The sequence below is a fragment of the Podarcis melisellensis genome, assembly GCF_964234715.1.
Source record: "Podarcis melisellensis genome assembly, chromosome: 13".
In the NCBI taxonomy this organism is placed as follows: Eukaryota; Metazoa; Chordata; class Lepidosauria; order Squamata; family Lacertidae; genus Podarcis; species Podarcis melisellensis.
In genome coordinates, this window is record NC_138545.1 from 39,200,067 (window position 1) to 39,217,439 (window position 17,373).

Consider the following 17,373-nt stretch of genomic DNA (forward strand, 5'->3'; position numbering starts at 1 on the left):
TATATATATATATATATATATATATATATATATATATATATATATATATATATATATATATTAAAGAGAAATTAATGGAATAATGGATTAGGGGTTCCTATTTTACCTGAACAGTGGGACAACATTTTAACTTCTGTAACAAATGTGTCTCTAGATTATAAACTATTTCTTATACACCAAAAGATAAAAGTTAGAATATACTGGACGCCGCTACATTTGTACAGAAGAGAATTCCATATCTACAATGCCATCATGCTGGAGAATAAAAAAGGATAATGCCTCTTTGAAACACATGTTTATGCAAGGTCCAACACTTAGGGATTTTTGGAGGAAAGTATTAGGATGAATACTAATACTTGAGAGGGAAATAAAGTTGTCAGATAATCATGGGGAATGAGTGTGAAGTCACCAAGGCAGCATCTTACCTGAGGAATCTTGTAGATGCCCAAGATACTTGCCATTTGGAGAGAGGAATCAAAGTCCAATCCCCCAATAACTGCCACCAGGTGTTTCTGAATGTTGCACTTATAGTTGGGCATAAGTGTGGAGGGAAGATTCAGAGCAGCCCGGTAGGTCATCCTTTCATTGAAGTAACTGTCATAGATGTGGAATCCTAAGGTGATATTACGTAAGATCTTGGGGTTCTCATTGACCTCCTTGACAGCAAATACCAAGGCCAGGATATGCTGATAGTTCTTTGGCAAAATACTGCAATGAGAATTCAATGCTGTATACTTGGGATATATGCTATGCAATTTTCTTTTATAGAAATCAGGACCTCATGACAATTCTTCAACATTTTCATGCAAATTGTGCTCTGACATGCACATATCTGCAAAGCAATTGCCTTAAAAAATTCATTGCATTCCACTTGTATACTTGTATACCACTTTCATTAATATATGCATATATATATATATATATAACATCTTACACCACTATATGCATTTTGTATGCATTGCTTGAATGGAACACTGCACTGCAACATTTGGTGAAATGTGAAATCGCAAAACATACACATACATTCAATTACAGGTACTGATCAAAAGAGCTACATCGAAATGCAGAGGAGTAAATACCTTAGCTTAATGGAGTAGTTCTCATCACTTTCAGAGCTGTGACACATTTATAACTAGGAGCATCATAAAAGTCTAGGACTCTTAGAACTCCACCTCAGAGGAGAAGTTAGCTTTAAGAGCCCTCACACCAGGCTTTCTGAGGTGAAGTTCAGTATTCAAAACAGAGAAGGACTTTCTATCTCAAACTAAGCAAGTTTAAGCTGTGGGTCTGATTGTTAAACTCTACTTGGAAGAAATTTGGTGGGATATGGGGAGCAGAGAGCACACCAAGAGGCAGCCTCTTCTCACTGACACATTCAGATCTCCATTTCCCTCCTTCCAAGCCAACGCCTCAGCTATGCAAAAGTCCCCCCCACCATTTATGCCTAGAAGGAAATCCAACTGAAATCAGTGGAACTTGCTTTTGAGTAAGCCCGGTTAGAGCTGGGGAATGTTTTTGTATCATCTGATTACTTAACACATGAAGTATTTACAAGATATCAAGAAGTTGATGGATAGGTAGCCTTTCTGTGAAGTCTTCTTCGCCAAAAGAAGTAAAGAGGTGAGAAGCAAGTCCGCCAATAATAAGATGACCAGGTTGGTAGTATTCATGTGGAATTCTGGACAGATCTTGGATGGTGCAACGAGTGGTATGTTTGCACACCATATGTGGCAGATGAAAGAGAAGAGGCACAATAAACAACAGCATACTGAGGCAAATACTATTTCTTCTCAGAAACACTCATTTCCATCTAGAACATGTTTTCAATATTCTGCCTTCTCACAAACAGCACTTCTCTAACAATTCACAGATTAAAATCCTATTTTGCAACTCGACAAATAGAAAAGTAGAAATCCTTCCTCTGCCTCTAACCTCCCCCTTGCTTAGAATATCAGGAAGGGGTTTTTATACCCTTGTTTAGACTTTGGCTGGTATTCTCTGGAAATCCATTGAGACATTATCCAAGGGAGATTTATTTATGACAAGACTGGTAATTACCAATGAAGTAATAACTAGGTCTCGTTACATCAGGAAAATTGAACAACTGGCAAAAAACATGTTGTTATAGACCTGAACAGCATAAAAACAAAATCGGTACAAGTAAAATATTATAATATACACATTAAGGTGGGTTGTAATAAAGAAAGGATATAAAATATCAGGAATATTTAAAATATTTTAAACTAAGATATACAACGTGATATGTTGAAATGCAGAAGTTATGAATGACTTGGTGGGCTGGGGAATAACGTAACAAGAATAAAAATTACCAGCCAAATTCTCTGCTTAGATCTGATTCTAACACTAAGTTAGACGTGGTAATGATAATTGAATTCAATATCCCACAAAAAAGGGATGGTACAATTTTGGTGGGACACTGGACTATCTGAACATTTGACCCAATATAGGTGAGTCATTGAGGGTATGGAGAAATGGAATAATGTTGATGTTACATGGTGTCTATTCCTTAGTTATATTTGTAAATAACTTTTTATTTGGATTTTTTTCACAATTAATTTCCACAACTAACTACCAAAAACCCCCCACAAATTCCTCCCCTTGTCCCCATTCACAAAAACATTTCAAAATCTTATCTTTGAGGTTCTTTGGATCTCATGACTTCCATTACCTCTTCTGGTTCCTTATATTAACAAAATTCTTCTGCATTTCCTCACACATACTTCATCAACTCTTCTTCTTCTAATATTATCTATTTTTTGCTGATTGCTACTGTGTAGTCTGAGCCTGCCAATGTATCAATTTATTTACATTATTTTGCACATATACAACAAGTGTTTCCCATTCTTTTACCTAACTTTGGCATATTTAAATTTCACAGGAAGGTGACTATCAGTTAAGTCAGATTTAAAATCCTGCTCACCTTCCTCACAGTCTCCTCTTAGACTCAGAGGCTGTAATTTTTGCCTTATTTCAGCCACCAAGGCATTCCCAAATATTTCCTGCCTATCCCCCCCATGCCATCCATATCTGCCCTGAGTATTTCTTCATATCAATCACAGTTTCCAGTTTTCTAAAAAGTTCCTCCAGCCCTTGCATCAAGACTTCCACCGCTTCTGTTTTCTTTGTCACTGGTTCTCTCTTAATAATCAGTTCTGTCACCATTTCAGTATTTTTGTCCATTTGGACTACATGTTTATCTGCTGTCTTATCCAAATTTCCCTTTATCTCCTTCATCAACTCATTTCTCAATTCATAAAAGAATTCCACCCATTCACCATAAGGCTTATTCCCTGTGTCCTTCTGTCCGAACTTGGGGTTGGTTGCTTTTAATTGATATGTTCAATAAGTTACTATCAAAACAATAAAAAAAGGTCCAAACAGAGTTAAAATATCCAATACTCCTTCTACTCAATTCACTCTGCCCTTGCCAAGATTCTCTATCCCTTGTTCTCAAAACAACCAATTTTCCAGCCGTACCCTATCAGTTTTGTCAAGCCCACCAAATACTGTAACACTTTCCCAAGGAACACGGTCTTTTGTACAATCCATTCCCTGCAGCCCAATTGCCCGTTACACGTATACAATTTGAAATAAAATCCAGATTTCAGATTAACATTCAAATCAAACAGATATCTACTTTAAAAAGAAAACAAAAGCAGTTTGTCCACACAACATCACAACGTAATAATCCAGAGGAGAGTAAAAGACTCACTGATCCAGTTCTCTAAAAATGTCTTGAAGTAAGATAAAGAGTTACTGACAGTTGAAGATCATTATAATTCCTATTTTCTGGCAGAGTCCAAACACCCTTCTTTCCTTCCCACAACCAGAGAGAGATTTACCAGGCTTCCAGCTCTAGAAAGGCAGCTTAGCGGCTCTCAGGTGTTGTCCAATTCCTGACACTGCCTTCCCTGTCGATATTCAGCCCCTATGGCCAGTTCCAAGCTTTAAAGTTCCAATTTATCTTTTAACAAAACAAAAAACTTTAGAAGGAAGCTCAGTCTTCACTCCAACCAAAATGTGCCTTGCAAAGCCCATAGATGCTTCCATACACTCACCCCACAGATTACTTCGATAGTCTTGTTTCAAGCGTTCTCTGCTGGGCTCAAATTCACCTACGGCTTTACTGCAAGGTCCTCTCCACAATTCTCCATTATAAATCCAAGAAAGGGTAGTGAAGAATGGGCTTCAGTTGCTTTTAATCCACCTTTCCCATTGGCAGACATACATCTAAATAGAGTCACATAAAATTGATACCATTCTCACTTGCAAGTTGTTTCCATGCAATGATAATTAACCAGAAAACAAGGATGGACTTCCTTTTTACTCCTCCATCTAGCACTGAATTCAGCTGAAATAGATCTAATAATTAATCTTCTTTACGTTTCCATTGGCTTAAATGTAGTTTTCGGAAGATCTCTGCTGCAGGTAGGAGTTTGAGGCTTCGCTCCCATGAAGTTGCGTTACTGCCATGTCCACAGGCTCACTCTTTGGTTCCCACCGCCCACTCCCCATTCCTCTTGGAACAGGGGTTTGAGGGTCACAGGAGAACCCTTTTGCAGACTGCTGGACCTCTTGACACCTTGAGAACCCTATTAAGGCTTTTTAGGGGGGGTGCCTTGCCTTGGCCCTTCCCCCTGTAACTCCACGGGGCTCTATCCCTCAGACGATCAGACTAGCACTCCTTTTCACCATTCACAGAAACCAGAAGTCCCTATTCATTAGTTATACTAATTAATATTGTTGTCCTCCTAGGCAACCTGCATCCCATACAGCAATCTGGCCGGGCTACCTCTAATAATGGGAATCACTACAGAACAACTTTTCTGTGTTCATGGACAATTTATTTTATTCAGCAGACGTGCATGATACCAGCAGCTGGTTAGGTTTTATGTAGATTTGTTCTGTCTTGTTCACTGAAATCATCTAATGTACTTCTACAAAAATTCAATAAGCTTTTCTCCAAACAAATAATGTAAAGTATGAGACCAGCACCCTGATGTTGGGAAAGATGGAGGGCACAAGGAGAAGGGGACGACAGAGGATGAGATGGTTGGACAGTGTTCTCGAAGCTACAAACATGAGTCTGACCAAACTGCGGGAGGCAGTAGCAGACAGGACTGCCTGGCGTGCTCTGGTCCATGGGGTCACGAAGAGTCAGACACGACTAAACGACTAAACAACAACAACAATGAGACCAGCAGCCAGGCAGGAGAGGTTTAATCGGGGGAAATTTCATAGGCTTGAAATTAGGAATAGAGCACTCACAGCAACAGAAAACTGACTCTAGAATGTGTGTTTATATTGTTGTGGAATTGGGGGGGGGGGGAACCGCTTGCTAAACTGTAGAAATTAATAAATGGTATGATTTTGATTATTTTGAATGTGAAGGGAGAAAATACAAGCCGCAAAGGAATTCCTGGACTAGCCTATGCAAAACTCCTAGGCCAAACTAGGGCCATTAAGAAACAATACAAGGTCACTGAGAGCCATTGGCAATGCAAAAGAACTGTCCTTCCCCCTTGCCCCAAGGTGTGAACAGAGAAAATGTTTTGAAAGGTTCCCAGGGTAACTGGATGTGAGGTGATAGGGAGTCACAAGCAAGGGTTGCTGGGAAGAATGTTGTGCTTACACACACACACACACACACACACACACACACATGGTGAGGCAAGGCTGTGTGAGGCCTGCAGGTTCCATGTCGAAGTACTCTTGCAGCCAACTTGGTATAAAAAGTTGGACCACCCTGGGGTAAACAAAAATCTACCTTCTTGCATCCAGGTCTTTCTGTCTTGACAATGGTCTTTGATCTAGTCTAATGGTCCCCATTCAGAACAACATGTATGCTTGGATAAAGCTTGCTGGTGGGGCCTGTGCCTTTAATTGTTGGGATTAGGATGAGACAAGCTAGCTCTTGTTATTTTCGGTCTGTACTAAGGTACCAAAGGTGTCTCTGTATCTTTTTTTAATTGTAATTTTAAGGTAAAATTGTTCTGTTTTGTACTGTAATCTCCTAATAAAGTATTTGCTTCTATTTGCTTTTGTGGCTTCTTATTGTAAGCTTTTGCTCTGAATCTGGTGCCTGGCAGTTTGCTTATGGCTACTGAGCGGGTTTGTGGCTGAGACGACAAAGAGTGGACCTTTGCTTTTCGTCTTGGGGAAAGTCATTGGATGTCCAGGAAAAAACTTGAGTACCCTGACTCAGAATTTTGGGTGACTTCGCAGGGTTGCTGGCAGGGTTGGTTTTCCCTGGGTATCGTTTGGTTAGAGCAGCCTTTCTCAACCTTTGGTCTCCAGATGTTTTTGGCCTACAACTCCCATCATCCCTGACCACTGGTCCTGTGAGCTAGGGATCATGGGAGGTGTAGGCCAAAAACATCTGGGGACCCAAGGTTGAGAACCACTGGGTTAGAGGACATTGTCAGAAATGAATGTCTAAGTCAGTTAAAGACCCACTTGTCTACAATACCACTTCCTGCTGCTTTTACCAGGTAGTGAGGATAAAGGAACAACATGCTAACTCCCAGGGAAGTTCAGACATTCACATGTGCCTAAGCACGGGTCTCTATACCTACGGCTTCCTTAGTGAAAAGAAAACAGAACAAATGTCTCTTCCAGTTTGCTCCATGACCAGCAATGGAATTGGACTTCCTTCCCAAGACCTACACCAATGATTTAAAGCAAAATAGATCCTAAGACCCAGTGGTCATATAAGTTGACAAATAAAATCAAACAACATTTTTAAAGCGTTTAGAATACAGAACATAGCGCACACACAAATAAAAAGGACTCTTAGCTAGCCTTACCAAATACCTCCTCCCCTGTCCCCTTCTCCAAGGCAAGAGGGTGTTCACACACCTTCATTGTAAAAGCAGGCCAAAGGAAAACAAGAGGGATAGCAGAAAGACAGGGGTGAGGGGAATCCTATGAAACAGGCCTCAATATTTTGTGGTATCCATTACAGCTTCTTTGTTTTCCAAATGCACCATGAAGTCCAAAAAGATGATGGAAAACTGTCTCACAGTGACCACAGAGAATTCTCAAATAAATTGCACATAGCAATTGCAACTAAACAAAAAAAATATAATCATACAATAAGGATAATGAGAGATTATATTGCCCACATTCTACTAAAACAAAAACAAAGTTGATAGGATAATTTATTATTTCCTCTTTATTAACTTCTCCTTGCTGTTCAGATCAGGTCTCAACACAATGATGTAGCACTTTGGGAAAAAGATGGAGCCCAGTAAGCCAGCACTGGAGGCCAAGATGGAGAAGATCTCCACAGCCACCATGTATTTCCCCTTGGTGCTCAGGTACACTGGAACAAAGGAGATCCAAACACTACAAAACAAGAACATGCTGAAGGTGATGAATTTGGCCTCATTGAAGCTCTCAGGCAGTTTCCTGGCAAAAAAGGCCACAACAAAGCTGACAATGGCCAAAAAGCCCATGTAAGCCAGAACACAGTAAAACAGGGCAACTGACCCTTCGTTGCAGCCTAAAATGATTTCCCTCATCACAGAGTGCATGTCAGAATCAGGGAATGGGGGAGACATTCCTAACCACACAGTGCAAATGCCCACTTGGATAAGAGAACAAGAAATCACAATAGCGCTTGCCAGTCTTTTCCCCACCCACTTCCTCATTCTGGATCCTGGTTTGGTGGCCACAAAGGCCAGAACCACCGTGATCGTTTTGGCCAGAACACAAGAAACGGTCACTGTGAAAACAAGGCCAAAAGCCATTTGTCGGAGCAGGCAGCTCACTCTTTCTGGAGGGCTGAGGAAGATCAATGGGCAGAGGAAGCAGAGCAGGAGGAAAGTGAGGAGAGTGTAGGTGAGGTCCCGATTGTTTGCTCTGACAATTGGTGTGTCCTGATGTTTAATGAAGATGGCTTGAACCACCACTGTGAGGAGAGAGAGAGAAAGAGAAAAAAGTGCTAAGCTTATCCCCAGTGGCTCTTTAAAAGACAGGAAGCTGATTGTCTTTGGAATGCATTGTGATTGGTCCCTGTTTGGATAATGATCTTCAGGGCATGCAACACATTCATCCATGTCTGGAGAGAGAGAAAATACACTCAGATTTCAGATATGTTGCCAATATGGAACCACATTCTGCAATTTAGTTGGACAATGGTGGTAACTACAAATAGAAATCATCCCTGTATCAATTGTTCAGAACAGGAACTAAGGAATGTATCTTATATCAAGTCACTGGTCCATTTAGCTCAGTATTGCCTGATGTATTTTAACCGGACAAAGATGAGATCATGGGTTATAAACCTTTTCTTGCGAGGAAAGGTCCATATTCCTTTATGCCTGCCAATAAGAATGGAGAACTTTGGTTTTGTTGCCCTTTGTATGGAAAGATTACCCAAATTGCACTCCTTTCACCAACACATGAACCAAAATACAGTTGCCCTGAAAAATGAGTACTTCTCTAAAAATTTGTGATGCCATTCTCCAATCTAACAATGCGTACCAATTATTTGCTTGATCTTTTCAACAACTTCTAACACGACGTATAGTTTGCAAAGTATACTTCTTGTGTCTCTTACCCTTTTGGGATGAAATCTTGCCTTGAGGACATGGAGCACAATCATAGCAGCAGAATGGCTCCCCCTCCTTCTTCTCCTTGCTGGAACCAGGAGGACAACTTGGGTTGCACACAGAAAGAGGTGGAACCTGCCCATTTAACCAAATACTTTAAAATTTTAGCACACAGAAATTCATAGCATGTTTGCCTTCTGTTTTCCAACCCACAGCTAGAAGTAAGAAGACACTAAACTACTTATTCCAAAGTCAGGACCAAACTGACCATCTTTGAGCCCCCTTCAGGCATTCAAAAGTAGCCCTGCCCATTTTGTCTCCATACATAAAGAGAATACCTCTTCCACCAACAATTTCACCATACTGAATGGGAAGGTCTGAAACACTGAACATGCTTAGAAGTCTCCTTGTGATTTGTAACTTTGTGTTATTATCATGTTTCCCAAATATGAGGAGGAGGCTTCTAAAGGAGTTCAGCCAAATGCAGTTAGAAGTCCCCTTCACACTTGCTGCCATGCACAGGAAGGCATTGTGGGTGGAGTTTATGCACAGCCTTTCTTAGTTTGAACCCTCACAAGTTCTTTTGGGAATACTTGAGAAAAGCATGCTCTTGATCTGTCCTGGGGGCCCAGGCTGGGTTGCTGCTTAAAGATGGCTGCTATTTGTCCCTAAAGATGCTGTTTTCTATAAACAAAACCTTAAAGGGAAAATAGTATATGGGGTAGAGGACTGGCAGGAAATTGTGGTACTTCTTTTATTTAGAGGTGCAGGGTGCGGCATTTTGGAAAGGACAAATCAGTATATTTCCTGTCCATATAAATTTCATATGTTTAATCAGTCCTTTTTTCTGGGGGGGGGGGATGCAGGAGTATGCATACCTGTACCTCTAAACGTTTTGTGAATCTTTGTACCTTTGTCCATTTACTGTACTTATTTTCCTTGATTTGAACTATAAAATGGTGATCTTGAGTCAAAATGAGAGTACCCCTAAACATTTTTTTAGAAAAAAGCACTGTGTTTAATCATAAATTCACTACATCCCATTTCCACATTAATCCACAACTAAATTCACATTTAAATGTCTATCTTATCTTAATATTTGCATTTCTAAGTTTCTTTTATCTTACAATATGTATTTTTCAAACCATGTTGGTCCTTTTGTATCACAAAATTCAGAGAAATGTGAAACTTAAAGGATAATTAATGGTGTTCTGACCTGATTCTGTCAGTTTTCATAAAACTGTAAACCATATGAAATTATCCTCCATCTCTATCCCACAGTTTCTTTTTCCTTAGGATACAGATGGGTAGTGACTTTGGTGTCTCAGTTAAATTCTAAGGATTCTGAAGCCAAAACTATGGTAACTTAGGTGTGATTTCCCCCACCCCAAGTAGAAGAACTAAAATTGAACATTAGAGAACAATTTTTTTGAAATACACTTGAAAAATTGGGGGGGGGGTTGGAATATTTTTGGGGGGGAAATGTATTGCCTGCAAGATTTGAAAGGATATTAAACTGCTAAAAGCTCAGTTGCAATTTGCGGCAAAGTGTCTAGTCCATTTATAGCTCTTCATGCAGTATAGTTAAACTATGGAACTTATTCCCACAGGAGGCCGTAATAGCCACCAAATGGGATGGTTTTAAAACAGGATTTGAAAAATTCGTGGAGGATAGGTCTATTAGTGGCTATTAGCCATGAGGGAGGTTATGCTCTGTCTTCACGGTCAGAGACACTATTAGGATATTGATGTTCCATTCCACCTTAACAGCTGTGTGGAGTTGTTGTATGTCACATGTCTGTTTACATTCCAGCACAGCTTGCTGGGAACTTCTGTTGTGTGTAGAGCTTTTGCTTTATTGCTTCTAGCTCTTGGACATGAAGGAGAGCAGACATGTTTTCTTTGTCCTGTTCTATGCTGAATAAATTGCTTGTAAATATGCTTTACATATGCCTTTGTCTGCCCTTCCATCGTGAAGGGTTGTTATCTCTGTTGGCTTGAGTGCTCAACTTCTGAAAGGCTTCTGAAGCTCTGAGTCACAGATTGATGCAAGACCAAGGACTGGAGTTCGACCGGCAACTGGCCGGTGGGCTGGAGCCATCTGGGGGCCTGCTAATTGCCCCCGTTCCCTTTGAAGCATCACAATAGTTGAAGACTATCTTATGGAAACCACAAGAGTAGAGAGCGCTCTTGGGCCCAGTTCCTGCTTGTGGATTTTCCACAAACATCTGGTTTGCCAATCTGAGGAAAAAATGGTGGAGAAGGTAGGCCATTGGCCTGATCCAGCAAGCACATCTAATGTAATCCAGAAGAAAATGTTTTGAATGAGACTAGAAAACCAGGTATGTGCTGGGCTGATGATCGATAAGTGTGTAATATTTTGTTTTCCTATACCTCATGGGTGTTGGAATTATGCCCCACCTGGTGAAAACTTCTGTGCCACACCATTTGGTTGTCATCAATGGAGAATTTCTGACCTGGGGCAGCCTCCAAATCCATCCTTCCAACCTTGACTCTCATGAAGGAGTGATTTAGAAAAGTGACCATGTTAGTAATATCAAAGCCAGCTTCTACTTCCCTGCTCTCACCGAAAGATACCGTTTCTCCAGCAGAGTTGTTGAAGGAGACACTCCTAAGGAAGGGATGGATCTGCATTGAAAGGAAAACAGAAACTATGAAGTAATGCCTCCAAATGGTCAGTATTTTCTGGGGTGAAATTCTGAACATACTATGCACATGACAGAATACAGTGGTACCTCGGGTTGCATACGCTTCAGGTTACATACGCTTCAGGTTACAGACTCCGCTAACCCAGAAATAGTGCTTCAGGTTAAGAACTTTGCTTCAGGATGAGAACTGAAATTGTGCTCCAGCGGCACAGTGGCAGCTGGAGGCCCCATTAGCTAAAGTGGTGCTTCAGGTTAAGAACAGTTTCAGGTTAAGTATGGACCTTTGGAATGAATTAAGTATTTAACGCGAGGTACCACTGTATTAGGTTTGCACAAATAAAGTGGGGTTAAAGCGCTCTGTCACACTATTGCAACAAATCCATTTTTCTCAATTCCTTCTCAAACTTTCCCTCCCTCAATCCATAATTTCTCATGCCCTCCCCTTTTTGGAGTGTCCATAGAATAAGAAAGTTCAGAATGAGGGAGAGAGAAGTATGGGAAGAGAGTGATTCGGAGGAGAACGCCATATGGGCAGTGTGGGTGAGTTCTGTGCTGTAGGGAGTGATTACTTTTGATTTGATTTAATATATGTATTCCAACTCCCAAAAAACAAGTGTTGAGCTCAAGGTAGCATAAAATAATGTTTTCCGATCCAATAATGTTTTCCGAGCCAGGGTGGTGTAGTGGTTAAGAGCGGTAGACTCATAATCTGGGGAACTGGGTTCGTGTCTCTGCCCCTCCACATGCAGCTGCTGGGTGACCTTGGGCTAGTCACACTTCTCTGAAGTCTCTCAGCCCCACTCACCTCACAGAGTGTTTGTTGTGGGGAAGGAAGGGAAAGGAGAATGTTAGCCGCTTTGAGACTCCTTCGGGTAGTGATAAAGCAGGATGTTAAATCCAAACTCTTCAATGTCCTTTTTGCTGCCATGCAGCATGAATGGACAAATTAAATGGCAATTCTGGGTTGTTTTTTGTTTTATGAATTTATTAAATTATAGCAATGAAGGAGTAAAAGCATGAGAAAGGAGTTCAGAAGACCACTAAGAGGACTGCTGGGAGATAATCTACAGAAGACCACTAAGAGGACTGCTGGGAGATAATCTACACTAATTTCCAGGGCACAGTTCATGTTAAATTAATTGTATTTCATGAAAAGGCATTACCTGCCAAGACTGCAGCATTTGAAGATCCTGCATCCCTCCTTCCACCACTCTCCTATATTTTGTCCTGGGCAAGAGCATTCCATGTAGAGCATGTGCTATGGCATAGACGGCATTATAGACACTGTAGCTGTGACCAGACATGTTCATCTCAAAAGCAGATGAAATTAGTTCTTCCAGCTTCTCCTCTCCAGTGCAGGTTCCGCTGGCCTGCTCCTCTGTATTGGAGTTTGGAAATAAACAGAGAAAGACTTCTGCCCAGAACTGCTTGACAAAGCCATTTCCATTTTCCTCAAAAGGATTTTGGACCTGAAGAAAGGCTTTGAATCCTTGTACCACATTGGAATGAACTGCAAAGGAGAGGGAACCCTGGAAGACTTGCATATCCATGCTCATTTGAAAGGCCAATGCTGTGAAATCCAGCTGTGCTGTCAGAATCCATACCTTGCCCACAGATGTCTTGGTCACATTTTCCAATTCGCCTAGTGCTACCATTGTTCGCAATCCAAGCATGGACTTTGTTTCTCCATAGAAAACAACAACTTTGGCTTTACTTTCCATAACAACATGATAGATTTGGATCCATTGGGAATACATCACATAATACTCTGCCAAATATGTGGTTTTCAGGGTTGTCTCTGAGAAAGCCAAGCAAATACCTTTCTGGAACAGCAGAGGTTTCAGGGTCTTAACAAATCTCTCTCCACTGTGATTATCTCCACTGAGCAACCCAACCCACGTCCAACCAAAGTGCAAAAGTAACTCAACAATCCCAGTGTACTGATGGGCTTCGTTTGGCACCATCCGGTAAAAGGGAATGGACTGGCTTTCATCGGTATACTCTAGAGCAAAGGAACCGTAAGTGAGCTAGAAGGAAATAAAGGGACATAAATATAGTAGAAGGAATTGGTATGTGCATCTCTAGCAGCTGTTGTGGCAAAGACAGTTGTAATGACAGTAGGCAGTTCTCTTTACCTCACTCTCTCATGGACAAGGGAGTCAAACAAAAGCATCTTCCCTAGACTCTCTGGCCCATGAGGCAGTGACATAGCTGCATGCCAGGGAGGGGAAAGGATTCATTCATGGTGAATGAATGTGAAATCTCCAAGGCATCTTACTTGAGGAATCTTGTAGACGCCCAGTATGTCTGCCATTTGAAGGGAGGAATCCATGTCAAGTCCCCCAATAACTGCCATCAGATGTTTCTGAGTGTCACACTTGTAGTTGGGTATAAATGTTGATGGAAGATTCAGAGCAGCCCGGTAGGTCATCCTTTGATTGAAGTAACTGTCATAGATATGGAATCCCATTGTGATATTAGGCAAGATCTTGGGGTTCTCATTGATCTCCTTGACAGCAAATACCAAGGCCAGAATATGCTGGTAGTTCTTTGGCACAACACTGCAATGAGAATTTTATGCTGATTTCTTGGGAGATATGTTATGCAATTATTATTATTTAAATGATATGCTGTGCAATTTTTCAAGCACCTCGTGATTATTCTTCAGCGTTTTTGTGCACAGTGTGTCCTATTATACAGAGATCTGGAAACCAATTTCTCCTAAAAGAATGCATTGTAGTCCACTTGTCAATTTCTATACCACATTCACTAATATATGCATTTTTTTAATAAATACTTTACCCCAGTATATGATTTTTTAAATACATTGCTTGGCTGGAGAAGTGCACTGCAAAATTTGGAGAAGTGTGAATTTCAAATAATGACTCCGTTTTGCTTTTCCTATTTCTTTTGAGCAAGCCAATTTTGGGAGGTTCATGTTTAAATGTGAACTGATTTCAATCCTGCCCCAATCCCTAATGAGGCAATACTTATATTTATTTTGGAGTCCTGCATGTACTTGACAACACTTAAAGATTTAAGAGATACTGATGTTGACACCAACCTCTACAAGGCTTTTACCCCAGACCAAATTCCCTAAACAGCCACCTGCCCAGTTCACTCACAAATTGATTCAACTGCTAGGTACCATCTGCTTTTGGCCTCCAAAGTTCCACAGATCCTATTTCTGGCTGCTTGGACAGTTGAGCTCATTTAAGAAATCTGCTTTTATGGCATTTTTCTGCTAAGAACTGGGCAGCTTCTTAGCCTAAAATACACAACAGCTCACTTAATCTTAGCCACAAAATATTGTTAACAAACTGGGTTTAGGGAGCTTAAGCCTTATTTGTCCACTTTTACCTCAGCTTTCTCTTGTCTTTGCCTCACACCTCACTCATTACTTCTCCCAGCTGACAGTTAACTGCCATTTCTTCACTGTTCAGAACCTTCAGCTAATCGCTGTCTGTTGTTCCCAAAGACAAACAAAATGAATGTACCTGATCCAGGCTCTTTCTATAAATATTAAACACAATTGAATCTCTTTCCCCTTCCTGTCTTCCTGTCACTAAGTAGTTGAACAGGTCTGCACCACATTAAGAGCACAAGGCATCAGACTCACACACTGACATCAACAGAAAGCACAAACATACAAAACATTTATCTGCAGGTACTGATTTGATCTAACAAAAGTTGTGTCGAAATGCTGAGAAGTAGGTAGCCAAGCTTAATGGAGTAGTTCTCATAATTTTCTGACCTGTGACACATTTTTAACTAGGAGTATCCTATAAATCTTGTCTGAGTTTGATGAAAACATCTAGGGCTCTTCAATCTCCACCTCAAAGGAGAGGTGAGCTTTCAAGACCCCTCCCCCCAAACTTTCTAAGATAAAGTTCAATATTCAGAATAGAGAAGGGCTTTCCATCTTAAACTAGCTAAATTTAAGCATGTTCAGGTTTGGGGGATGTTTCTGTACCAGCTGATTCTTTGACATGTCCTTACAAGGTATTAAGAAGCTGATGGGTAGTTAGCCTTTCCGTGAAGTCTTCTTTGTCAAAAGCAGTAAAGAGATGGGAAGCAAGTCCGCCAATTATAATATCACCAGGTTGGTAGTATTCACATGGAATTCTGGACAGATCATCAATGGTGCAAATCATGGTATGTTTGCACACCAAATGTGGCAGATGAAAGAGAATGGACACAATAAACAACAGCATACTGAGGCAAATATCCTTCATCATCAGACACCCTTATTTCTGTCTAGAACATGAATCTTAGCTTCAGAACCACCCTCAGTAGAATTTTTTTGCCTTGACAGGAACAGCACTTCCCTACCAATTTACAGATTAAGATCCTATCCTGTTGTTGTTATTTAGTCATTTAGTCATGTCCGACTTTTTGTGACCCCATGGACCAGAGCACACCAAGCACTCCTGTCTTCCACTGTCTCCTGCAGCTTGGTCAGACTCATGTTGGTAGCTTTGACAACACTGTCCAACCATCTCATCCTTTGTCATCCCCTTCTCCTTGTGCCCTCAATCTTTCCCAACATCATGGTCTTTTCCAGGGAGTTTTCTCTTCTCATGAAGTGGCCAAAGTATTGGAGCCTCAGCTTCAGAATCTGTCCTTCCAGTGAGCACTCAGGGCTGATTTCCATGGACAAACTCCATGGACAAAGACAACAAAATCCTATCCTACAACTTGACAAAGACAGCAGCAGAAATCCTTCCTCTTCCTCTGCCCTCTCCCTTGTTTAGAATCACAAGAAGGGTTTTTTTTATATTCTCGTTTAGACTTTGGCTGGTGTTCTGTGGAAATCTATTGAGACATTATCCAAGGGAGACTTAGTCATGACCAGAGTGATAATTACAGGTGAAGCAATAACTAGGTCTCTTTACATCAGGAGCATCAAACAAATGACGAAAAAACATGTTTGTGATGTTTCATTCAAAGAGGTTTCTGTCCCTTTACAGGACCAAAAAAGTGCCCCTTCTTCTCTGGCATTTGGGGGGGCATTTTGTAGTTCACTTTGGGTGCCAAAATGTCTCGAACCAGTCCATCTGAACGTCTGGTTTTGTAGGGAGAAGGGGAAATTGCTTCGCTTATTCTCAACCAATGTATATTGAGATTGGGAGGATGAATCACACACCTGGATGTATATTTTAAAGATTCATCATATAAAGAAGAGAAGTAAATAAATAGGTTATTTGACTACAAGGAATTCAGGGCAGGGGGCATTCACGATCCGATTTGTACTTCCTGAAACGATATGAGAATCAGTGGCGTAGCGTGGGGGGTGCAGGGGGGCCGGCCGCACCGGGCGCAACATCTGGGAGTTAGGGTTAGGGGGCGCAAATCCACGGATTAGGGGGTGCAAATTACTTGCCTTGCCCCGGGTGCTGACAACCCACGCTACGCCACTGATGAGAATCAAAACACAACCCTCCTTAGAAATCTATCCAAAAATTATGATGTTGTTCTTAAACCAATGTTTACAAAAATGCATATTTTACAGGTAGAGGCACCGATATCACGTGTGTCGTCAGGAGGCCACAAGGCCTGGGAAGGGGCCCTCTGCCCAGTGGGGCCTTTCCATAGCTGTCAACATTTCCCTTTTCTTGTGAATTTCCCTTTAAAAAAGGGAAAAGTTGACAGCTATGCCTTTGACACAGCAGGGAAGCCTGGTGGGAACCTTCACCGTGGTGGAGAGGCCTGCCAGGGAGGCCTGCCAGGGCTCAGCCCCTCAAGGTTGGGGGGCTCAACCCTGTCCCCACATACTGGGGGAGGAGGGGCTGAGCTGTCCTCAGCCCCATACAGTTAGCCGGTATCATTGGGGAAAGTGTCAAAAAATGCATAGTGAACACTTGCAAAAGTGTTGTGACTTTATTGAAAAATGTGTTTACTAGGAGAAATTGACACTAAAACGCTTCAGAGTTTTCATGAGGATTTTTTAAATGAAAAGAATCACGGATTGCTGCAAAAAACTGTGCAGAACTGAATTTAAGATGGAAAGCATGAGATACTGGTAAAGTCAAAATTGACAGCTTCTTCCAACCCTCCTTACTGCAAATGCAGACACTTTTTAATATACCACTTCAATCACACGCACAAACGCACATAGAAGTGTGTGT

The 17,373-nt window shown here is 41.2% G+C and overlaps 1 protein-coding gene across 1 annotated transcript in view; it reads right to left on the reverse strand.

The window, feature by feature from the left end:
- Positions 1 to 14,596, reverse strand: part of LOC309354041 (uncharacterized protein) — a 182,937-nt gene extending 168,341 nt beyond the window's left edge. Inside the window, 7 exon segments of the mRNA XM_081883736.1 lie at positions 426 to 708; positions 1,553 to 1,688; positions 8,585 to 8,711; positions 10,998 to 11,225; positions 12,409 to 13,272; positions 13,524 to 13,806; positions 14,394 to 14,596. Of these exon segments, the coding sequence (XP_081739862.1) occupies positions 426 to 708; positions 1,553 to 1,688; positions 8,585 to 8,711; positions 10,998 to 11,225; positions 12,409 to 13,272; positions 13,524 to 13,806; positions 14,394 to 14,458 (1,986 nt within the window). The 5' untranslated portion in view covers positions 14,459 to 14,596.
- Between the last annotated feature and the right edge of the window lie 2,777 nt (positions 14,597 to 17,373).